Source organism: Manis pentadactyla, chromosome 10 (genome assembly GCF_030020395.1).
Source record: "Manis pentadactyla isolate mManPen7 chromosome 10, mManPen7.hap1, whole genome shotgun sequence".
Taxonomy (NCBI): domain Eukaryota; kingdom Metazoa; phylum Chordata; class Mammalia; order Pholidota; family Manidae; genus Manis; species Manis pentadactyla.
The window spans coordinates 54,736,617-54,761,807 of NC_080028.1; the positions used below are offsets into that span (position 1 = coordinate 54,736,617).

The 25,191-nt window shown below is 45.5% G+C and overlaps 1 protein-coding gene and 1 long non-coding RNA gene across 4 annotated transcripts in view; one reads left to right on the forward strand and one right to left on the reverse strand.

The window, feature by feature from the left end:
- The window catches only part of PPM1H (protein phosphatase, Mg2+/Mn2+ dependent 1H), a 275,244-nt gene that overhangs the window by 49,843 nt on the left and 200,210 nt on the right, over positions 1-25,191 (reverse strand). For both annotated transcript variants that reach the window (XR_008992059.1, XM_036894875.2), the window contains exon 6: positions 13,653-13,771. Coding sequence is in view for 1 of the 2 variants with exons in the window: in XM_036894875.2 (XP_036750770.2) it covers positions 13,653-13,771 (119 nt within the window). In the remaining variant the exon portion in view is untranslated. The remainder of the gene's footprint in view (positions 1-13,652; positions 13,772-25,191) is intronic.
- Positions 12,469-23,340, forward strand: LOC130679093 (uncharacterized). Of its 2 annotated transcripts, XR_008992061.1 has the most exons (3): positions 12,469-13,104; positions 14,614-14,779; positions 17,106-23,340. It is a non-coding gene; the product is annotated as an uncharacterized LOC130679093 (long non-coding RNA). The 2 variants fall into 2 exon arrangements; XR_008992060.1 differs by lacking the exon at positions 12,469-13,104 and having other exon boundaries at positions 13,984-14,779.

The following is a 25,191-nucleotide window of genomic DNA, read 5'->3' on the forward strand; positions in this document are numbered from 1 at the left end:
TTCCTCTCGCTGCCTGGGTGTCTGTGCGTACACGCGTTCCCGTGAAGGCAACGCAAGGTACTGGATGAGGTCTTACTCTTATTTCTTTAATGTCTTATTTAAAGAAGCCTTTTTTTCCTTGTTTCAAAGATTCTCAGTGAAGAACGCCCTAGCAATTTCTTAAATTCATCTTTGGATCAAACCTTCATATGCCGGGAAAAGGTCGCTGCACTGTTTGGGAGGGTGAACTGGAGCTAAACTCACTGAGGTCAGGGTCAGGCCAGAGCTGTGGGATACCGGAGAGGCCCCATGGTGCGTGGGAGGAGGCTGAGGAGCATCTCACACTGCCGGCCGCTTGAGGGCTTGGAAGTATCCTTGATAACGTTTCAGGGCTGAGCCAACATCTCTGCCACAGGCTTGCCATCATACAGCAGGCTCCGGTTATTTGTAAATCTAAGGGACGGAGGCATATTTTGACACGTTGAGTCCCTGGATTTATGTGCTACGTGCCATCAACGGGTATCTTGATTACATGATTCCTGGGAAAGTTCCCCTGTCAGGCTGAGGCTCCACAAACAAACACTACCTTGTTTTCTCCTGCTGGTTCTCGGAGTGTCATCTGAATCAGCTGAAGCCTGCAGGCCCTAAGCTATATACGAGTTAATGCCGTTGTGCTGATAGGGTGCAACAGGCTGGATTCAGGCACAAACGGTATGCTTGAACTGTAAGAGTGAGATCAATGCTCGGTGATGTAACGGAAGAGAGCTGGGAGATGCAGTGCAGCCTAGCTTGGGTATGCCTGGCAGTTGGGGATGAGAGAAACAAACCAAGGGAAGAACCTTCTGGCCATCTCTCAAGAAAGACTTCTCCCATAATGGGGCCAAAGATCTGTCCCAGACATTGTGGTTGCCCTTGAGGAAATCCCACAAGCCCTGGGAAAATGGCCCCCTCTCCCCTTCTGCCATCAGCATGCCTGAACCGACCGTGCACGGAGATCCGGGAGTGGGGACCACTCCTCTGTTCTGGCGTGGCGACTCCTTTCCCACCACGAGGCCCACACGTGACAGCGAGAGCATGAGGCCTTGCTTTCACCGCGCTGGTCTACATTTTCTGGGAAAGCCAACTGGTCTAAGCAGAGGTTTCACTTTGTGACCCACTACAAGGAGGGTATCCCTCTTGTTAACCCAGTGTACACACAATCACAGCCCCCAAAACAGCATTTGCCCTTACCATGGGATATACACTCTGATATTTCCTTTTCTCCCTACACTACTGGATTTGTTTAAAATGCTCATCAATTTAGAATAAGCTGATTTTACAACCCGTTAATGGGTCTCTACACGCAGTTGAAAGTTTGGGTAGAGGAAAAGAACCTGCTCCTAGTAGATCTAAACCAGGAGCTCAGGTTTTGACCAGATGAAAGCAATGAGTTCCAGCAGATTAGTTCACGAATATTTCCTGAGCACCTACTAGGCACCAGGCACTCGCACAGATGCTGAGATTATGGAGTTAAATAAAGTTGAGGCCATCTCTTAACCCATGGGCCCAAGGTTAGCAGTGAAAACAATCGCATAGAAAATGCTTTGAATCAGTCTTTTGAAAATATCAATCATGTGTGCATGCACAAAAAGAACCAATAATATTTCAGGAGAAAACATTCTGGATGGGTTTTAGGGAAACTTCAGATTTGGAAATTATTTCTGATTCAATACCCACTTGGTGTGCGTTAACACTTTGCTAGGAGAGCTGCAGACTCTAGTCAATAACATTTAGATCTCCCACAGGCATGAATCAGAGATCCTTATTTTATCAGCACACAAATATGGAATGATTTCTGCTCTCTCAGGGACCATTCATTCTGACACAAACATGAATTTTATTGAGATTGGCCTTTATATTGTTTGAGACTAAGTCAATATATAAAAATCAGGAGGTAACCAAAGTCGACCCCATATCCACAAATGGTGAGGAGAAAATAGGAAATGGATTGCTCGCTGCAAAGTAGGTTTACTGCAGAGGCCAGTTTCTCATGCTGGTCTTGCAGCCCCGCCTCACAAAGCTTCCTCTGGTCAGCCCGACGTCTGTATTCTGGGGCAACTGAAGTACCCCCTGGCGGAGGCACTTGTGCCTGGGGATGCTCCCCTGAGCTACATCATTCCGGTGCCCTTTAGCTGGGACCACCACAGAGGGTGGAACTCAAGGCTCACAAAGCAACCACCAAGCTTTTTTAAGTCTTCTGCTTCATCTTCAACAGCCATGAAAATTTTACCTAAGCATACACTTAATAAACATTCCTTTCAACACACAAAATATCATCCACTACTTCCCCCTCCTCCCCACCAAATCTTCAGGTGAAAAAGATGTTTATCCTGTGGATTCCCACACTCTTTTTGGAATCTGCGGCTAACCCCCACATTATCTGAGCACCAGGGTAAGCAGTACAGGCCTGGGAGACGGCTGCCAATCTTTCCCAATGGGAGGGACACGGCACGGCCAGCTCCTGCACTGAGGTGAGGGGCTGCAAAGGCAGCCAGCTCTAAGTTTTCTGCTGTCACCTCTCCCTTAACACAGAATTCTAACATAACCAACATTTACTGCATACTCACTTTACTCTAGGAACTGTTCTGTACACTCCTAGTTTTGAAACTTATATAATTGTTAATAGCAACCTTGTAAGACAGCTATTAATATTAACCCCATTATACTAAAGAGAAAATGGAGGCTGCACAAACTAGGAAACCATAGAGGTCAAGATCACTTCCAGGTCTGCCCCAGAGTGTGTTATGCTCTTAGCTACAGTTCTCTTGCCTGTCCTTGAAGGGCTATGAATATGCGTGAACACCATAAAATGTCACAGTATGCAACAGGAATGCTTAATTAGTAATCCTCATCCTTAAAGTAAATAAAAAAATTTTTTTAAGTCTGCCCCCCTTCAGTTTTTACAGTGGCATGTTGCACAGAAGTTTAAATGTAACACCTTTTTTCTTCTTGACAATATGGAAGACGGTCAAGATCACTGTAGAATTAGGTTTAACCCAGGGCTCAGCTTTCAAACTGTTCTGTTGATAATAAGTTGATTCTATCACACTCAGGTGCCCAGTTTTTCACAGTGATCCAAGGCCATCCAGAGGATTAGGCAGATTTGGGGAGAGGGACTGTTTCCCCAGGATGGTTCGGAAGGAGAACCCAGTCTGTCAGATGCCCTGGCAGCTGGGACTCCTGACCTACCCTGTGTGGGTCCAAGCCCAGGCTGGGACTACCCCGGTTATGGGCACAAGCATCAGTGAGGGGAAGGAGAGGCTTGGCTCACCTCTGACCCACTGTTGGCACCTGAGGGCTTTGTCACCCCTTACCTTCCTCTGCGAGTCCAGACCTTGGCCCAAGCAGGTGGACAGAGAGGTTCCCACGGAACAACAGGATAACCTGGGCCAAGAGTCACAAACCTGCTCAAGACCACGGGCTGCCCAGTGCTCTTCAGTCAGTCACTATGCTAGCTGTTGCTCACCTCCATGGTAACCATGTCTAGGGCTGCCCAAGGTCAGTGTTTAAGGATGGACAGGAATCACTTGGGAGGTTTTAATAACAAAAACAAAAAACCTTAGGGCTTCTGGAATGTTTTTAATAATACCCCAGGTGAAAAACCTTCACTGTGGGTAAACGTTCCTCCATCAGTTTTGACATCAGTTTGTCCTACACTTCCTGCAGAGAGGAAGCCCTGAGCTCTGGTCTCCAGGGTACTAAGCACCACAGGCAGCATCTGATTAATCCTGGCAGACAGACAGGGCTGATTTAATCCCAGTGGAATCGGAACCCAGAATTGGCAGAGTCTTACCACCTCTGCCAGAGCAACAAGGTGAAGAACAAAAAACCAACACTGCCAGCACTTCAGTTCTTACAGGGATATCTGTGTTTGGTTCTAACCAAATGTAAGGGATGGATGTAAAACCTTCCCCTTGCTCTGAGTGAGCCTGACTCACTTCTCTGAAGGCAACAGGCACATGGTGGTGGGATGAGATCTTTCAGAGTTTGCAGTGGTGGTTTTCCAATTCTCCTATGTGCATTCCTGGGCTAAGCCCAGAACCCAGGGGTTTTAAACCAGCACCCAGCTGACCCTGAAGGATTTGCCCCAAGCCATGGCAGGTGAGCACCTTCCTGGGACTGTCAGCTTGAAGCCAGCAACACTTATTTCCTGTTTGGAAGCCTGGTAGGCAGAGAAGGGGTGGCAGAGAAAAGAGAAAACTTCATCAAGCTCTGGTAGGAGTGAAAGTTTCTAACTAGGGAAATGCAGGTTGGACACAGGAAAACGTTTTTTTGGCAGGGTTGTTAAGTACCTGAAATTTGTTGGAGTGTCATAGCACTCTCACTTCTCTGGAATTTCCTTAAAAACAGGTTCTGAAAAACAGACTGAGGGTTGGACCATATGTCCTTCTAAATATGCAGTCAGCTTTATATTTCTGTCCTGCTGTGTGTCATTTTCATGTTTTATGCAGGTATAGAGCTCTTAAGAGTGGGGTAATAAAATGTTAGTTATTGCCATCCTTAGCACAGCATTCAAAGTTCCCCATGAATTGACTTCAATTGACCTACCTAGTTCAACAGTGAGCTCACTGCCCTCCACTGCTCCACACCATCTCACTTCCTGAACATGCCACTCATGTTAGGCCACCACCAGGAATGTTGTCAAGCTAATACATACCAATGTAAGTGGATATGGAAATGTCAAACACTGGAATATTTCTGCACTGGCTGGCAAATAATGACCATCCCAAGTCGCCAACTGCCCCCACCTGCTGCTGCCCTGGGCCTTTTTCTGGAGTCCTTACAATGCAGTAAACACAGTGAATGCCTGGACAGCAGCGGCGCTTCTAGGACTCCAGTGGAACCTATTCCTCCAAGTGGATTGGTAAAATATTCTGATTATTCCCTCTGGTTTCCACATTCCCAAATGGCCATCTGATTTTCATGCCTCTGGGCTTCCACTTGTGCTATGCCCTCTGCTTGGAATGTCCTGCCCTCCTGCCCTCCAGTCTCTTGAAATTCCTTTCATATTTGAAACCTTTGGTTCAAATACAACCTTCCCCAATCCCAGTCTTCCCCCTTAAAAAACAACCACTCCTTCTACCACAGTGAAAAGGCCTTTCCTTTAAGCCTCCCTGTTAAAAATAAACCCTATAATCTTTTTTTTAGTTATTTATGCACAAATTCCAGGATCTACTTCCTCTTACTCTTGAGAGTTTAAGAACAGATTTTATAGGTAAAATGGTATCGTTCAATAATGTCCACACCACCAGTCCCTGGGCCAGCTGGTCATCTCTATGAAGTGAGCGCACTCCTGTCAATGAGATCCCTTCTACAGGGACATGATTCCGCCATGGAGGGGCTTGGTGCCCCAGCTCCTTGGTTATGGCTCAGGAGGGCTGTGGGGGCTCCTCGAGAGGTCGAGCATCTAGGACTTAGAGGCAGATATGAAGTCAGTATGTGAACCAACCCTCCCCACCCCCAGCAGACCCTCCCCCCACCCTACCCTACAGCACTGAGGGACAGAGGGGTTTCCCAACTGTACTGCGGGCTCTCTCTCTGCAGCTGAGGGACCCCTTACCTGAGCTCAGCCGGCAAGCACCTGTGAGACAGACCCACCGGGGAAGTGGCCAGCACACCTTGACCTACTTCACTTTCTTGCTTTTCTAAACTGCCTTCCTTCTTCTTTTTGGTTTCTAGCCTCTCATTACCTTGAGGAACAGCATCTCAACACATAACAGGCCGAAACCCTCCTCACCCTCCATTCTCCATACTATCGTTATATTCTCAGACACAGACAGCAGGCTTTGTTCAATTCATTCTACCACACTCACGCCATCCTAATATGAGGTGCTGTCATTAGCCCAATTTACATACAGGACAACTGAGGCAGAGATGATCTGATTTGTCTAAGCCACACCTAGGGACTGACTCAGCCCTGCAGTCTGGCTCCACATCCCTGTTCTTAACCACTACTCGGTGTCTAATATGCAGCAAATACACATATGGGAAAGGTTTGCCAAATATAAAAACGAGTGCCCCCTGGGGTTCCCTGGCTAAAGGCACCTGGCTGTTTGATTTGTGCATGCACTTGACATCCTAAAACTTCCCCAGATGACTTGGAGCTAAGTCACCACCACACATGTACTGTCCAATCCCCCATAATGGTCACTGGGGAAAGTTGCAGGTGTCCTCTGCTTAGGGATGTATGAATGGGTGCAGATGATGCTGTGACTTTCCAAGGGGCTGAGGGAGAAAGGCTTGAAAGTAGTTTGGCCTCTTTGGGAACAATAACTATATTTATCAATAAAAGCAGACAGAGATGTGTGCATGCATTGGCCTGTGTGTGTTTGCAGGGAGCAAGCTGGCTAGGCATCTCTTTTCCTTCTACTCCCAGTAGCCTGACAAAGCCTGTCTGTCTTCACTTCCAACCATTTGTAAATACTTCATAGCATCCACTGGCCTCATGAGCAGAGGTGGAGAGAAGGGTGGGGGAGCAAGGAGCCATTTATCACTGTCAGATGTGCTGTACATAGCAGGCTCTCTCCCTGCTGCTCCTGCAGCTAGAGCTGCAAATCTTGAAAAGATGCAGAACATGCATGTCGCAAAGTAACCATTCATCATCTCGGCACTGAGAGCCCCAGGGAGCAGCCTCTCCCCACGTGAGGCTGACGCACTCTGACTTCAGCTCCAGGCCCCACTGCAACTTGCGAGACAGGCACTTTGCAGTTGTCTAATCCCCGTCCCAGCCGATCTCTATCCTGGACAACCTAAGGGGTGAAAATTATCTGAAATGACATCCGAACCCCTCCTTTCTTTACAAGGTCAGATTTCCACATCGCTTTCAGCAATCAGATTGCTGCTAAGGTGGTCCACAACATTGTTGTGAAATACAAGTTGCTGGGATGAAATTAATACCAGTTTACCTAGGGAAAGGCTTGAATTCTTGTGCAGTAATTATAAAATTATAATGTGATGTTTCTTTGGTGGGTTTAAAAAGCCTCCCCAAGAGGGCAATGACATATCCGAATGTCAGGATTTGCACCCAGGCAGGACTGAGAAATCCTCTGGTGTTCCAAGATGCTGGCTAGTCAGAGATATCTGCAGGTAAATTTCCAAGGATTGGGCTAAAAGTGATTAAAAACAAAAGGAAGGAGAAGGACAGTTTTGAATTTTCCAATTACTCTTTAAAACTCAAGAGTCAAGCTGTTAGAAAATGCAGGGTTTCCAAGTAACATTAATAATGATAAGCTAATTAGACCCAGAAGCATGGTCAATGTATAAATTCAGGCTCCAAAGAGGGCCACTGTCACTTTAAAAACTGCCTGGGGATCAGTGGAAAAGCTAATGAGGAGTGTCAGTTGGGGTTGCTTTATTAGGCAGTCCTGCGGAGGACAGAGCCTGGGGTTTCTGTGACAGGGCTTCTGGGCTGGATTCAATAAATCAATTTATAGTATATGCTGGTACAGCTCAGGAGTTGGCTTCATAAAGCATTCTGTGGCATTTCTCAATCTGCTTATCCACTTCGCTGTGAGCCTGCTGGACTCTGCTGTCAGAGGGCATTGAGAAGAACAATAAAGAACAAGAGAGAAACCTTAGCTACAATAACCGTAAACCCTGACTGAGCAGCTCCAGACCATGCGGGCGGCTGCCTCCAGGGAGTTTCTCTCCAGAAAATGTTGGCACTGTTGGGAAGAAACCCAGTGGTGTGGGGCTGGGGTGCTCATCCCTGAGCTGGGCTCCAGCTGCAGACTGAGAATAAAGGTCACCCCAAACAGAATGGAAAAGGTTGGAAGTGAAGTTGTTCTCTAATCAGATCCTTAGGGTCTGAAATACTCCTCCGGAAGCTGAAGGAAAAGTAAATGGGACAGAAGTGCCAATGGCTGGCACCAATCCAGCATGCAGTCGGGGAAGAGAGGTGTGCTCCTGACCGGGGCAGATGAACCGGGCCGGCCTTCATGCTGTCCAGCAGGCTTGTCAGTGAGTGACCGATGGGAACAAGTGGCCCCTAAATGCAATGACAATGCCCCTGACGATCTGAAAAGGGGGTGGATCCCATCCCCCAGCAACTCTGAGTCCAGCAGTCGTAGTGCCAGAAGCCAGAGAATGCGGCCACACCATCCCACTTGCTCGCCCTGTCAGGGCTGTCCTGGTTTTTTTTTTTGCTGTTGGCATATTCCCTTACAGACAACTCCCTGCACCAGCCTCCACCCCAACCAGACTCTCACCTTCCTATTAGCTAGATCACAGTGCCATCTGGAAGAACTTTCTGTAATGATGGAGAGGCTCTGCATCTGCACTGTCCAATTCAATCGCCACTACTGACATGTGGCTACTGAGCAATTGAGTTATGGCTACAGTGACTTGGAAAAGAATTTTTAATTTTATTTAATTTTAGTTAATTTAAATTTAAATGGCCACATGTGGCCAAGGGCTACTGTGCAGGGGGGCACTGGGACTAGAAAACACTTCCTTTATGTTAATAGAGTAGTGAGTGTTGAAAGGAGACAATGGTGGCTGACCCCCACTCTGCTCCCAGTGGGAAATCCTCTTATTTGTTCATAGTTATAAGGGAAATATAGGAAGGGAAAATTACCCTGGTGTGTCATCAAATTAGAATCATAAAGAGTTAAGGGGCTGCAAGAGATAAAAAGGAAAGGTTACCGTCTCTGCAATCTTTCTAATGGAATCTATCTTTTCCAGAAGCTCTGGAAAAGCAAAGCAAAGCCCAGCCCCTGTGAGACACAGAGGCTGGCAGCAAGGGGCAGAGGAAGCATTCTGAGAGACCTAAGCCCACGATTTGCCCAAGGCCCCAGAATCTTGGCAGAGCAAGGACTGGTTCCCAAGAAGCCTACCTCCCAGCAAGCCATGCCATCTCAAGTTACAGTCCAGCCTGTCCCCTGAAATAAGACCATCGTAAATGTTAGCAAAGCTTTGTTTAAAGAAAGAATTCTGGTACTTTACTCACAACCAGAACCATCTGGAAGCAATCTCAGATTCACACGACGGATTTCTCTTCCTCTTTGGCCCTCCCTCTCTCTACAAATCCCATCAGCCCTGAACAGCTGCCAGAGAATCTGGCCTGATGCCAGGGGTACAGCTACAGTCCTCTGCCACACAAACGTCCTCCTGGGCCCCCAGCTTGCTCATCACCCCATGTGGCTGGACACAGAGCAAGACAAACATTGACCTTACATGAGAAAGAGTCACCAGCAGTCAGAGGAGCAGGGACCTGGCATCACAAAGCCAGCTGTGAGAAACTATTGTTTCAACTCAGTAACGTAGATGCTTGCCAGCAAATTACGGTTCACGATGGCTCAGAGGGCTGCGGGGGGAGGGGGGAGCGGGGGCGGGGGACAGAGCTCACGCTGCCAGTGAGTGTGCATCACACAATAGCAGCCCCACACAAAGGGCTGGGAGGCGCCCGGGCTTCACTGAGGGCAAAGCCAGGAGTCTGGCTCCAAGACCAATGACACAGGCACAGAAGGTGAAAGCTGGGCCCCATCAGGGACCGACTCAGTGCTGGGGGTGCTGTGAAGAAAATGCCTTTGTAAATCAAACTCCTGGGCAGACTATCTGGGAAGCAGGGGTCCAGGGAAGAGACCGGTCTCATTATGAAGGGCCTGATGACAATAACCTTTTGTCCTCTACACAGTCTGGGCCTGCCAAGCTGCTCCACAGTCTCCAGAAAGCACGAGGGTGGGAGAGAAAGCATCCCCATCAGGAGGCAGCAGACGCATCCTTAATGAAGAGACGAGGCTTCCCAGTGCCGACATACCCTCCCACACTTCCTTCCCGCAGCAGACATACCACGGAACGCTGGCATGAGGCTCCTCTAACGAGAGAAGGCAGTTTCCCTATGCAGAGGCGATCTGGTTTTCTGGGGACCTGCCCCCAAATCACATGCAGACTCCTAGTGACGAGTGTGAAGCACCAGGGTTTAATGTGGCCAAAGGTCTGGTGGGCCTCAGTGGGAACAAGCAAAGCTACTGCCTCAGCAGCTCCTGAAATGCTTCATGCTGCCCTCCTGGGCCCTGAAGGACTGTCAAGGAGACACTAATCCTGGTGGAGAACGGTCCCTGACTTCAGTTCATGTCACAGCTTAAAACCGAAGAATTATGTCTTATCTGCCCTGAAGAACAGTGGGCTCTGTGCATTGTATCAGGACTGAGAGCTGGAAACCTGGGTCCCAGGCCGTATTCTGATGCCTTTGAATTGGCAGAAGCTGAGCACCCCAATAATCACCCTGCACCTCCATTCGCTCAACTACAAAATGGAAAAAGGAGGGAGTCATTCCCCATGTGGCAGGTCAGCACAGCAGTAAACACTGTCTACACTGATGCTGTCGGGTTCACAGCCCTGCTTCTCCTCTTACGAGCTGTATGACTTTGAGCAACTTAGCCTCAGCACCTCAGTTTCTTCATCTACAAAATGTGTCTAGTTCACAGGATTGTTAAATACAAGGGAACATGTAAAGCTCTCGTCACAGTGCCTGGCCCTGAGCTCTCCCAGTAGCTGTCAGCCAGCCTCAGTGCTACCATGGTCGGTGGGGAGCAAAGGGGAGATAAAAATGTCCACAAATTAGGCACATACTACAAGGATTAATCAGCTTTGCAACAGGTGAGCGTTTTATTTGTTAGGTTTCAGAGAAACAAGTTCTCAGGCCAGGCCTAATTCTGAAGCTATGAAGCACAGAGGAAGTAGGTAAGGACTCATTTGTACCCTTGAGCATGACACATTCCAAATTTTCACCAGTCTACCCTCAATCAATTTCAACAGCTTGGTAGTAATTTAAAGCTTTCATGGGAAAAGAAGCTGCAGACCCTCATCTCCCTTTCCATAGAGTTAATTTTCCAGCCCTTCTCCTTCTATAGACAACTCAGAAAGGCAACAAATTATGATCCCACATTTTTTAAGTCCTAAAAAATAACTGCTAGGTCTGAGGTTTTTTCCATTAGAGGTTAGAAACATTTTAAAAATGAATTCTTTTAAGTTGGGAAAGGGAGTTTACACAGGCAGTGGTCTACACTGGCTTTACACTTTCCAACCCTTTCCAGCTAACATATAAAGAGCTCTCCTTTTCCTTAAGTTCATTTTCAAAACAGAAGCAAAGACAGGTAGGAAATACACAAAAATGTTCATAAATCTCTGCTTATGGTCAAAGTTAGAGCCAACAGCCATGTGGGGAAAGATGCGGAAATGAATTAGCAAATCACGGCTGACCAAAGCCATTCCAGTACTGTGGCTCCTCAGTTCTCCAGCACGTTCTGCGGAGTTCCACACGGTAAGCGCAGCCTGCATATAGGCTGCTTATCTATCTGCACAGGACCACGTTAATGCAGTATGTACGTGTGAGTGTGTAAGAAAGAGAGTAACTGGGTGTGTGCAAAGTTGCTGTCATCTAGCCCCTAAACATAAATTATATATATATCATGTAATTTTTAGCCATTTGCTTACCAAGTTTGTTTTGACTACTTAAGATACAATTTGCCTCTCTGGCATAAAAAACAAAAACCCCATAAAAACAGCTTTGTCCTAAGCTCAGCATGTCGCAAATGCAACCTCCTCATTCCTACCTGAGCACTAGGCACCCACAGCATCGACCTGCCGTCCCCCCACCTCTGACGGTGCACCCCTTTTCTTCCTTTCACCTGATAGATAACCGCTGCCTGTTCACTACATGTCACAAGGGACGAGGTTCTGGGTGCCCCACTAGGGGGCTTACAGACTCACTGAAGACACATACTTAAATAGGTGATTGGAGTGACTGATGACTTACCCCTTACACCAACCTGTTAGCCTAAATCATCCTTTCTCGTTTATCCCATTTCCTCCTCTGTGTCCTGCTTCCATCCCTGCTGCAGGAGACCTCATATATGTATTTCCATGATTTACTTTTTTGAAAGCAGGTCCTACTCAGTCTCCTTCAAACTCCTCTTAGAACCACCTCCCTAAATCATTGTTTTCACCATTCACTGTCCTTCTCAGAAGGACACAGAGTAACCTACCGCCTCTCACAGTGAATCTAAACCTCTCTGCCTGGCATTCCTAATCCTGGATGATGTTCCCTCAATACCAGCTCAGTCTGCTTTCCCACAGACACTCCCTTTCTTTCTGGCCATTTTCCTGCCTCTCAGATCTACTATTTTCACATGTTTACAGTCATGTGGGTGCCTGACCTGGGACGCCTGTGCTGTCATTCCAAATTCTACAAAACCCAGACCAAACCCCACCACACTTTCCAAACTATAGTAGCCCTCACCTTAAACTTTCCTGTAAGGACTGATTTCAATGATGGAAGAAAAAATGCATTTACAGAGAAAACCCAGTTTGGCTAGGGTAATGACTGGGACACCAGAACTCTAGAGCTCAGAGCCGTAAATACAGAGAACCTTGTTCAATAAATCCATTCCTGTCTTAGGACTGGGGTACATATGTCAGGCTTATATGTCAGGCTTTGTGGGTCATAGGTCTTGCTGCAGCTCCTCAACTGCCCTGTTGTAATGTGAAGTTACCAAAGGTCAAATGTAGATAAATGAGTATGGCTGTATTAAAAAAATTATTCATAGAAAGGGGCCATGGGTGGAATTGGGCTTTTGGGCCTCAGTTTGCTGGCCCTGTTTTAGAAGAAGATTGGATACTCCTCTTTAAGATAGCAAAGGACAACTGGAAGTGCCTTAGACCAGCCCCTTATCTTCCTTTAAGACGGTATGTACCCCAGAAGCAGATTCCCAGCCGAGAAGTCATCACCATGGGAATTTGGGCTGTGACCATCTGCTACAGCTATTTTAGTCAACAAAAAAGAGATAATAGAATCTACTTCTTTGTCTGTGTTGGACATAAGGTGAGGTAAGAGTCCACTGTCTCATTCTCCTGCTGTCCTCTAGACTAGCAGGAGACTCACTGGTCCATATGGGAGAACCTAAGGGCAAACCTTTACCCATACTGCTAAGTGCCAGGTACTGCTCCATCATTTAATCCTCATGTCAATCCTATGATGTGTAAGTACTTTATCACATTTACTTTTCAGATGGAAGAAATAGATGCAGTCTTAGCCAATGTGAGCCACTGACCCACCAGAGAAACAGTCCTGGACCTTATATATAGGTGAGTCTGGAGAATAAGATATAATGTCCCCTTGCAAGATTTCTAATTTCAATTTGAAATGTTATAAAATAATGAAGATCACTCATTACCTCTAGTCCTTACAACAACCCTTCAAAGAGTATATGTTTTCATTTATCCACAGAAAATTGGGCTCACAGGGGTTAAGTGGTTTGTCCAACTTTGCTTATTTAGAAAGGTCAGAGTCATGATTCAAATCCAAGCCATTCGGCCCATTCCTTTGAGTCTCTGACCTAAAAAAACAACAAGTTTAATGTGTTTTAAAAGCCCCCAAATGCTCACTCTATGTGAAGTGAAGAATTATGTCAGCTTCAGGGGGGTCTGGTGTCCTCAGGAAGGATCTTAGAGAAGCAGAGAGGCAAGCCAACAAATACCATGACGTGAACACTTGGTACCCAGGTGAAAACAGGAGAAGCGGGCATGGCCCCCTTTCCTCCCCACAAACCCGGCTCTCGAGCCACACTGCCTGACCTAAACTGAGTAGGTGGCTTTTGATGGCAGTGCTGAGGCAGAGGGAGGCATGTTCTTACCAGCCTGTCATATTAAAGTCCCTGTAGAGCATCTTCTTTCCAAGTTCCTTTCTCTGTACTCTCCTTGGAAACTCCAAATGTGTGAACTCATTTCCCAGCAAGTGAGGCTGCATGAATGCCTAACAGCAAGGGGGGAAAAAAACCACACACATATATTTAGAAGAAAAAATAAGGCCCAAAGATGTTTCACAAATCAAAACAGTCCACATTTCACAAACAAGAAAATCATTCTTGTATTTTAAGGGAAATAAATAGATTTAAGAATCTAAATACAAACAGAGTATTAGCAAATAAAAATCATCAACTTAATTTATAAAGGCATGTACCTTTTTCATTTGATATTAGTTAACTGTAATTGAAGATACATATCACTAAAGTCATAAGGAAAAGAGACCGAGTTGCTCCAAAAGTTCACTGTGTAATTCAAACTCAAGATGGTTTCATTTCCTGAATGGCATGTTGATGAAGCCAGAAAGTTGCCCTGACTCCTCCTTGGCTTTCTCTGCTCAACTCTGGCTCATAATCCTAGTGATCAGGGTCTTGCCTTGGAAACCTGCATGTGAGTCTCCATACCAACACGATGGCCTGAGTGAGGGTGGGTACTGGAAACACCAGACAGGAACCTGCTGTTGGACTCCTTCCATTTCACTCTGCAGTAATTCGATCGTGTAATTGGAAGACTATTCCAGAGCAGATGGCTTCTTCCCCTCCCCCAAATCTCTGTTCACACTACAAAAGTCTTGAGCCAACAGCCACGTAGGGAACTGCTTTGGAACAACAAACAGTCTCATTGTCACCTTAAAATTCAAACCCAGCTATCCAAGAGATGGAAAGCGCAAGTATTAACTTCTCTGCTCAGAGGCCACACACAGTATGCAAACCGGCACTGGGGTTCCTAAGCCGTATGCCTGCTTACTAGCAGCATGGTGGAATGATCTCTCTCACCCTCTCTTTTTGGCAGAGAAATGAGTGGGCAGAGCAAATCAAGGCCTGGCACTGCAGGAAAACAAGGGATTCTTGCCACAAGACAGATGGCAACATCCTCGCTCTACAGAAATACGCATCTCCCAGTCTCCCCAGGACCTGACACCAGCAGGTCTCCCACTGAGTCCCGTGGAGGTTTGGAGGTATTAGCTGGACGTTAGTCATCATAAGCTAAATGCACCAAGGGTCAAAGGAAGCATACTGTATTGTTACCAGGCTGGTCAGATTTGGCCAGATAATGCAACCCTGAGCTGGAGAATCTGAGTAGGCCTGGGGACACGACAGGACAGGACTCAAGAGGGCACCTGTCTGTCCTGTCTGCTGTGGCCTCAGCAGGCTCCAGGTCCAGGTCTGGTGGAAGTTGGGGTCACCTTTGAGGGGCTCTGAAACCTCTTCTGGGGATGAGGCACTGGCTGCTGATGGGTATCAAGGGCTCTGAAAAACTGGTTTTTATTGAGAGGCTCCCTGACAAGGAAGAAAAGGAATTAATACTTAATAGGATGGGTCAAAGGCGCAGGCTTTGGGTGAGGTGGACTTGGGTTTGAATCCAAGCTCCGTATTTATGAGCTGTGTGATTTAACTTGCTGGGCCTCAGTTTATCTGTATGATGAGATTAACTCACACTGTTTTCATAATTAAATGATGCCTTAACGCACTTACCATGGTTGTCTCTGCTCAGTCAAAGATTATTTCCATCCGCCTAACGATTACCGAGTTCTATTACAGCCAGAGTGCCAGGGAAAGTGCTTTGTAAGCTCTCATCTCACACTGCCAATGACCTGATGGGCAGACTGGCTACATGTGTGGGGCCCAGTGCAAAATGAAAACATGGAGCCTTTGTTAAACGTTAAGAGTTTCAAGATGGCAACATCAGAGCATTAAATCACGTGCAGAGCCCTGTGCAACTGCACAAGTCACACGCCTGGGAAACCAGTTGTCCTCACAGTGAGGTACTATTTCATTCCTCTCCTCTATTTTGGTCCACCCACAAAAACTAGGAAACAGAGGCTTAGTAGTCAAAGAACAGCAGCATCTACTGTTTCCTTCAACGTCTCTCAGAACTGGGACTGCATCAGCGTGGAGATTTTGTCTGTATCCCCCACCCACCCCAGACACCAGGCACTTAATACACCTTTGATTACTACCTCAGCAGTCCTACAAAATGTGTGTCACAGATGCAGTTTACCAATGAGGGAATTAAGGCCCAGAGAGGTTAAGATACCCAGCTCAAGACATCCAGAACCGTGCGGATCCTGGAGCCTGAGGCTAATACCATGCCCACAACTGCCATCCTAACCCATACGTTGGCCCTTTAATCTGCACACACAGTACCAAAAACGGTGGGCAACAAAAGGCCTGTGATCTTGCTTCAGGACCAAGCAAAGTCTGAAGCACAACATGTACCCATGAGGATCCAGTTAACAAAAGATTACAGATCTGCACACAGCTTGGCTACAAGGACGTTCTTAAAGTAGCCAGAAGAAACCATTTAATAATATAAGTAATTAAATAAACCAGCATAAAGCTGTACAAGCGAGTTCTGTATTACCTTTTACAATGATTCTGTAGAGACTATGTAATGACATGGGAAGAGCTGATGTATTTTTAAAAAGTAAAAATATGTGAAAATGTGTAAAATATGTACAAATATGTATAAAATATGTACAAATATGTACAAATACGAGCATATGTGAGCAATGTCATATATACACAGATCTATATATAAGACTCAGGTATATATAAATGAGTGTGTGTATAAATGTAGGTACAGGGCACACATATATGTTATTAACACACAGGATCCTAAGTACATTTCTTCACAAACCCAAGTGATCAAGAGGCATAAGTGTGCAGAGTTCCAGATGCTTTGCCTCCTAATCGGAGTATGAGTGGCATGTGACGGTGCTTTAACCAGACACCCTAGGCCCTTTCTGCTGGTACACGTTTGCCTGCACAGCTGTACAGGAGGACCCGCAGAGGCGGAAGTCTGCAGGCCAGCTGGGAACTCCTCAGCAGCTCACTACCTGCAGGGGCCACCTCCCCTCTCCCTCTGAGGATGAGCAGGTCAAAGGGCTTTAAATTCTGTGTCACCTGTGATATTTGTAGACCCTTCCCACATGGAGCCTTTCAGGGTCTCAACAAACAACTTGCTTTCTCCTTTTCTAACAGTAGGCTACTATACTTCATCCATTCCAAGATGACTTTATTAAATTTACCATTATTTTATTATCTCTAAGAAAGGAAAAAACAAAACTACTAAACTATGTACAGTGCTTTCTTACCAATCCAAATTTTTATTTCATTGTTTTTGAGAGAGCTCCCTGAAACTTAGACAAATTGTTATCTATCACTACGGTGTATATTTAAGAAGGAATATGTAGTTTTCCAAACCGTTTTCACATTTAGAATCTAACAGGTCTCATGACTTTTCACTCTGAATCATTAATGTTCATATTTTCCACACAACAGAGGCCTGTGTTGCATGAGAGCACCGATGACGCAGCATTTCTGAAGTCGTCTGTGAGAGAAGAACAAGCCCAGAGCCAGGGGTGTGGAGCTCTTAAATCAGCTTTGCAGTGACGTAGAGCCAGCTTGCTTCTGACTACTGCTTCAGAAGTGGTGTTGAACCCGTCTGACTCACACCTTCCCAAACCCTCACACAACTAGTTGGACCCAAGGAGGCTTAAAGAGTGCTTTTCTGTCTAAGAAGCTTTCTTTCCAAGCTGCTGGCCGCCCACTCTGTAAGTCAGTGCTACTCTTGAGATGTCTGCACATGGCCAAGAGATAAGACTCATGGCACACCTGCTACGGGGCTGACGGCAAAAATCACTTGTCAGATAATCCCAACTTCAGGTATGTTAGAAGGTGGGGGGAAAGTGCCTCAGCTCTCATATGATATTCATTCTCTACTGAGACTGGTTCACCTTTAGATTTTGCTCTTTATGGTTATTTTCTTCTCTAGCTCATTCCCACAGCATACTTCCCATGCTGCATGATACACTTTTTGTCACAACTGTGCCCACCACAAAGTTTATTTGTATTCCATAGGGAATATTCCATACTCCATCCAAAATATAGTATATTTTTACTTTGTTAAAAAATTGCCATCCATGTCCTAATTGTTGGCTTCCCCCTCACCAGCACTTTCAATACCACTACTGCTGTATTTGTCCGACCTGGTGGAGTTCCTGGTGTTGATGAAAAAACAACTCAAGAACTACGTATAAGCAGAACAAATAGATGGCCGATTAATGAAAAATAAGATGCTAAGATATAACAGGACACAAACCCATTAGCTTTCAGAGGAAAACACATTTCTGCTCTTTAGTGTATCTTTTTGCACGATTCTCATGAAAGTTTGTTCACACGATCTGTCTTAGTCCTTTTGGGTGATTACAGCGAAATACCACAGACTGGGGGGTTTAAACAACAAAAACTTATTGCTCACAGTTCTGGAGGCTGAGCTGCCCAAGAATAAGACACCAGCCAATTTGCTGCCTGGTGAGGGCTCTATTTCTGGCTTGTAGACAGCTGCCTTCTTGCTGCGTTTCACCAGGTCTTTCCTCTTTGCTCTCGTGGAGAGACAGATCAAGCAAGCTCTCTAGTATCTCTGTTTATCAGGACCCTAATCCTATAGGGCGGGTCTGGGCCCCACTCTTAGGACCTCCCTTAACCTTAATTACTCCTATAAAGGCCCTATCTCCAAATACAGAACATCTGGCTGGGCACACAGCACAAATGTTCAAGTCCATATGGTCTTAAGTATACATATGTTTATATATGGACATCAAAATATAAAATGTTATCTGATGATTTCCTTTTTAAGTTACCCCTATTTATGAACATTTCTACCACTGAATATGGATTATTAAAAAAAAAAAGACAACTAAAAAATAATTATTTTCTGCAAACCCAGTTTTTAAACTAACTTTTAGAAAACTGTTGAGAGGAGTTCTCTGCCCCTTCTTATTCCAGTAATTTGAGGGAGAGCGAAAGTCACTGGGAAAGGCCAACAGGCAGGTGCCTGGCTCCAGTGTGGGGGATGCTGACACCCGCTGCTCTTGACAGGCCAGTGCAGAGACATTCCCAATGACTTGGGAATCCAGGAACTTCTTTTTGGGCCTGCCCAGCTTTTCAGGACATGGTGGTGGGTGTTAATTCAGAAGCATCATTCAGGTCAGCATTCTGGAATCTTGAGCCTCAAAAGTGGTTTCACTTCAAATTCAATGTAAGCAACATACCCGAAGTTTAAAGTCTGTAAAATGTGGGTGCAGGATTTTGTGAGGCTCCTTTTGGCAATAAAACCCAATGATTCCCTTATCCCAAACTTGCAAGATTCATGGACAATTCTAGCATGTTTTTACTCCCTGGCTCATCCCTGGGCAGCTCATAGGAATGTCTACATGACTACTAACCCTTCCCAAGGCACATTTCATAGAGATCCTGGCCTATTAAAAATGTATACCCTTGTATATCAGCTATATTTCAATTTTAAAAAAAAAATGTGGATTTAATGGGATGAAAATCCAAGATGGGAACAAGTACACATTAAGATCCCATATCCACCCATAAAACAGAAATCCCGGACACTCCCCTAAACATTTCTTATTTATCTAATATGCTGGATATGGTTTAGCCTTTTCTCTTTGATGGTGCTATTTGGATATGTGTATGTTAGAAACATCTGCACAGTAATGCAAGTAATAACAGCTACACTTACATATGTTCATTATTTTTATAACCTTAGCAACACTCTAGTGCCCAGCATAATCCCCAACACAGTAGAGGCTCTTAATAAATATTTGCTGGAAGAATGAACAGAGAACATTCTGCACTGCTTTAAACAATTACAGTTTAGTGACTAAACTTTACAAAATAATCAAGATGGTTTTCAATCTTCTGAAAAATAAAGTAAGCTCCGTGCACATAAAAATAATCTGGAACACATGTTACCACATTTTGGATTTAACTTTCTGTAATTCAATAGATAACTTCCTGTAAAACCACATGTGTGTGGGGTACAGTTACACCATTTAAAACCCCATGATAATTTGCAATCCTAAGAACTAATAATGTTATGTCTCTTCTCTACTTCATAAGAGTGCTGACTAGAAACCTACAAATGCATTTTGTATTCAATCCAATTTAAAGTGTGCTGGGCTGCTCCATATAAAAAATGGACCTCTTTTTGTACCGCTGTTTTTATCCTAAATGTTGAGGCTTTCCCTCAAGGAAAACAAAGCAGAATGCTCTCAGTTGAGGGGAGTGGGTGTAGGAACACCTGGAGTTCATGTGTGTGCCACAAATGGCTCCTGGGAAAAGCCTGGCGACCACTGCCCTGGCCACACCCAAGGCAGGTGACCCAGAGCACTGTGAGCATTGTGCAGGCACAGCCACGCTGCCCTTGATCTGCAGAGGGGTGGGGCCAAAGCAGGAGGGGCAAGCCTGAAGAAAAGCCACCTTCTGGAACCTTCGAGAAAGCCTCACTAGGGCAGAGTGGGGGTGCCACCTGCACCCATGTGTGTCTTGCTGCAGAGCACGTGGTGCTGGGCTCCACCCTCTTGAGGAGCTTTGAGTACTCTGACAAGGCAGGGAGCAAACAGGGAGTGGAAGCAGGAACCCAGATCCCAGGAAGTGACATGTGTGTGATGGCTAGGCAGGGAGACTGAGCACCAGACACTAACACAGTAGCTCTGAGGCCACTCAAAATTGCCCACTGGGGAACACAAAATGCTTCCTCCTTTTAGTAATGTGTTCCTCTGCTGCCATGTGGTCAGCTTGCCAGTGAGCGGTGCCAGCCAATGGATGGACCATCCCAGGTTCTAGGATATCCACCCCAAGGAATTTGTGCAACTAACACATGAGACCTTGTGTGTGCCACGCACAAGGGGCAAGGGAGTCAAAGAACTGAAAAAGAGGCTTATTTGTTCAGAGCTCATGAACTAGCGGAAGGGACTGAGGGAGGCATGTGGAAATGAAGATACCCCAGGGGCTAAGGGGCAGAGCAGAGCCCTCACTGGCTGGGGCCAGAGAGACTCTGAGAAGGACCTGAGGAGGTGGTGGGCAGGCACGGCGGGTGCAAAGGCAGTGTGTGTGCGGGGGCTCTGAGAGCTGCTCTGAGGGAACAGTGTGGGGCTGTTAGCCCACAGGCGTGCGCCTCCCTGGGGACCCTATCCCACCGCCTCCCCTTGGGCTCCTGCGGGGACCAAGGAGGGCCCCTTCTCAAAGGTTAATGTGCAGTTAAAGGGAAAGTATTAAAAAACCTTTCCAATGAAGAGTAACGTACATAAAGTGCTAGTATCACGCGTGTACAGGTCAATGAATTTTTGCAGACTGACCACACCCGTGTAACTGGCACTCAGATTGAGAACCAGGATGCTCATTCCGCCACCATGGGGTCAGGGCCTCCCCCCCAGTACTGCTGCTCCCCCAGGGAAGCAGTACCCCAAGTCCACACTGCTTTTGCCTATGGCTGCCCTTCCCAGGGTATCGTCTAGGCTGGACGTAAGTCGGCGAGAACCGCTCATGCTGCCATGGACAGTCACTTGCTCACTGTCGGGCCCGCACAGCACTTTGTCCTGCGACCATGACTGGCACGGTTTTTCTGCCCATTCTACACTCTCCTCAGGCACTGGGATCGCGCCTGGCCTCCGCGATCACAAACAGGGCTGCCCAGCTCCTTTCTTCCGGTGAGCGCTGTGCTGGGACACACCCAGGAGGGAACTGCCTGGCAAACCCTTTCTCAGAGTAGGTGTTCCCATTTCCACCCTCACCAGAACATGAAAAATAAAAATACTCCTGTGTTAAATGAGGGAGCAGATTCCGTAAGAGGAAACATTTTATCATGTCCTCTAACTAGAAAAATTAATGTTTTTCAAATGTTTGGACCTCTTGGTATTTGAGGGGAAGTTACATTCTTGGTGTTTAACACAAACCTTAAAAAAAATTGAGTAATCGCTCCTCTTTCTTGCCCTTGGTGGGGATAAAACCTTGTCAGATTATATGATAGAAGGGTTGGAAGACATTTCAAGATGATTTATCATGATGTAAGTCTAAGGTCACGAATAAAACAAAATTAATAATGTCAGCCCAGCCATTGGTGATGGCTGACGTCATGCTCATGGTCAAATGCAGCAGCTCTTCACAGCCAAGCCTGGCTGCCTGACTGATGGTGCGGGGACAGAATATTTTGGTTTGGGTTTTTAAAAAAAATGATAGAAAAAAATGTGAAATAGCTGAGATATAGATATATATGGGTTGGAGTCTTTCACAAAGAATCCTTTCAGCCTTGGTTTGTCCTTAAAAATCTCAAACTAACAAGAAGCAAGTTTGTATGGAGATTTATATATATATATATATATATATATATATATAAAAGCCATTATAGAATTGAATGTTGATAAAATTCTTCCTCATTTATGTGGACATTAAGCAAGGTTCACATTAAATTTCTATCTGGGACTGCATTAATCAACCAAAGAAAAATAACATGGCCCTAAAATAACTCTAAATCTGTAAAACTTGTATCTTACGATAAATAAAGTTGCCACATGGAAATTGGTATGAAAAAAGGGTATCTTAAACAAAATTGCCTAGATTTGTAAGCTCTACAACAATTTATAGAGTAAGGGGTAAATCTATTCATTACATAAAACATATAAAGGTTTCCATATTCATATGCCTAATGCTTTTTCTTCCCAAGTAAATATCTGGGAAAGGCATTCATTTGAAGAAGAACTCATGTCAGCAAAAAGGAAATGCCTATCTTCAATCTCTTTGCATATGCAAATGGCATTTTATAAATATTATAAAAGGCTACCGTAGTCCCTATGGCAGGAGGGCCATAAAAAAGTTCTTAGAGAGTTAGATTTGAAAACTAAGATTTTATTTTATCTGTGATCTGGGCACTGTTGTGGGCACATTATAAATAGTAACTCATTAATCCTCCCATCAATCCTGGGAGTGTCCTGTAATTACCCTGTTTCACAGATGAGGCACCTGAAGCACAGAAAACATTTTGTGGACAGTTCAGTTTTTGCCCTAGTAAACCTCAGGGCATTCCATTTACCTCTCCCAAAGTACATTTAACTTTAACATATTTAAAGGATGCATGTTATCTTGATTCTGTAGCTTAACATCAGTTCTTAAGAGACCCTATGGAGAGATGGCTCTGACTTTCTGTGCCCAACTTCTATGCAGGAGGTTTCAGGGCACAGGGGCTTTAGGAGTCCATCTATACTCATACATGTAAATACATGTGTAGCAACTGTGCAGAAAGACTGATTTTTTTTTAAAAGAAGAAAATTTAAGGTTACATTCTCATGGCTATTTTGTTCAGCTGTTAGAATCCATGTTCACAGATCTGCAGAGTAGGCTCAGAGTGCTTCAGTGAGTCTCTGACTCCTCTGAACCCAGAAAAACCAAAACATCCATTTATATTCATTTTTAAAATCAAGGCTCTTGGAAGTGGTGAGGTTCAACTATAAGGGCTAATGTCTTAGACCTTTCCCTGAAGCCCAGCAGTGCTCCGAGGGCAGTCCTATACATATAAGCTCTGCCTCTAAAACCCTGGGCGGTGCCAGTTTTGAGCTCTAAACATCTCCTGGCTTGTGTTACCCGCGAGTGATCAACAAAACCTGTAGTAAATACGAGAAATGTAAACCACTTTAGCCCGCTGTTTTTTAATGAGAAATTCTGGAACTCATATACGGTTTTGTGAAAGGGGATTAAATAAGGAAAGAGGTGGGACTGGAGTGGATTTTCCATGAGTCAGTCATCAAGCAAAGCAGAGTGGTGGTGAAGTTGCCCCCTTGTGACTAAAACCAGACTCCCAGGCTTAAGAACCTGCTCTCAAGGTTAAGTGTGATACTGAGGTGAGCAGGACAGTCATTTTTACTCACTAGCACACTTGAATCCCTTGATTATAGTCTCCTGTCTTAAACGGTTCAGGCTTAAGGAACAGGCTTTTTAGGACATCACTCTTGAGCATGAGAACTTCCAGAGAGCCAGGAGGCATAGCTGTCCACAGGAAACCTTTCCAGCCTAGCACCAGGGAAACGCAAACAGAGCCAGACTCAGTGCAGAAGGCTGGGGGTAGTTCTAAGGACACCGCAAGAAATCACCTCAGAGAATGCCGCATTTGTGTGTATCAAATGTGTATTTGAAACCCACTTTCATCTCTTCCGTACATTGCCCTTGATGAACAACAGCTGCAGACTTGCATTACCTACAAGGATAGAAGTACATCGCTTGAAGGTTTGATGAGACCAGCACCTCTTAAAGTAATCAAATGAGAGTTTATAAATACGTCTACGCAGAACGGAGGGGCTTTCACACCTCAGGGCGGTAGAGGCACCCCTCAGGGAGATCCACTTCTGACTGTTGCAAAGGTGGCGGTCGGTGGTCTGCAGGAGGCCAAAGCATCAGGGCAAGAGCTGCTGAGAAATGCCCGGAAACCAGACTACTCTCCTTCCTCTCTGGGCTCCGACCCCATCAAAGCATTCTGTCTAGCCTGATGGACCCCCTTAAATATTTTATTTTAATCACCCTAGAAAGGTTCAAAAAAAAAAAAAAAGCCCAGCAACAGAAGAACAAGCTCATTCATGGCTGAAGCAACACCAGCTCCATCTGGCTGCTGGGGCAGAAGTGCATGGCCCCTGAGACTTTCATCACACACCTGCCACATTCCAAGTGCTCACGGCAAACTCTCAATCCCGTCTGATTTCATCACTCTGCCCAGAATTTATGAAACAAAGGTTACATTCCCGCAACTGCTGCATGAAGGGTCTTCTGAGGTCGGGAGGCAAGAACAAACAAAATTAGCATGCCTATCACATCCATTCTCTTCTAAGCCGCTTCCAGGTCTCTAATCCCCAAACATCCCTACTGTGCATACCAAGAACATTCCTCTTCGATGTGGATCAACATGGTTCATGCACAAAGGGCTCTGAACCCTCCCTGCCTCCAAGAAAATCATTAACCATTTCTACAAGTCAAACCGCCTGGCATGGCAGACACCTGCTCAAATCAAGTCTCTAGGGACCTAGAAGTGTTCATGATTCTATCATAAATGTTTCTTCACACATCCTGAGAGTAAAATTTGATCTGACCCACAAAAAAGGAATACACATTAACCTTCCAGTGTAAATGGTGCTACAACTATCAGTACACTGAACTGTTTCACAATTAGTTCAAGGGAACTGATGTTGCCAAAAAAAATGGATGGATCAGATGCATGTAAAGTTATAAAAATTATAAGATACACACTGTATTTTACTTTACTATGGGATTACTTTTCATTTTGATTTTGGAACGTGAAGTGGACATCTTGCAGGAAGCATTCCCACACATTTCACTCAGGAGGAAAGGAGACAGACATTGTGTGAGGGGCTTGAGGCCCACAGCTCATGCCTACGAAAGGCCCACCTCACACTTCTGTCTGCCTCTCATACTTGATATTATTACCAACAGTTTATGCTATAAACCTCCCGTTTCTCTCTAATACTTCACCACAAAGATTCACATTGTAGAGCATGTGAATATTTTTACTGAATTT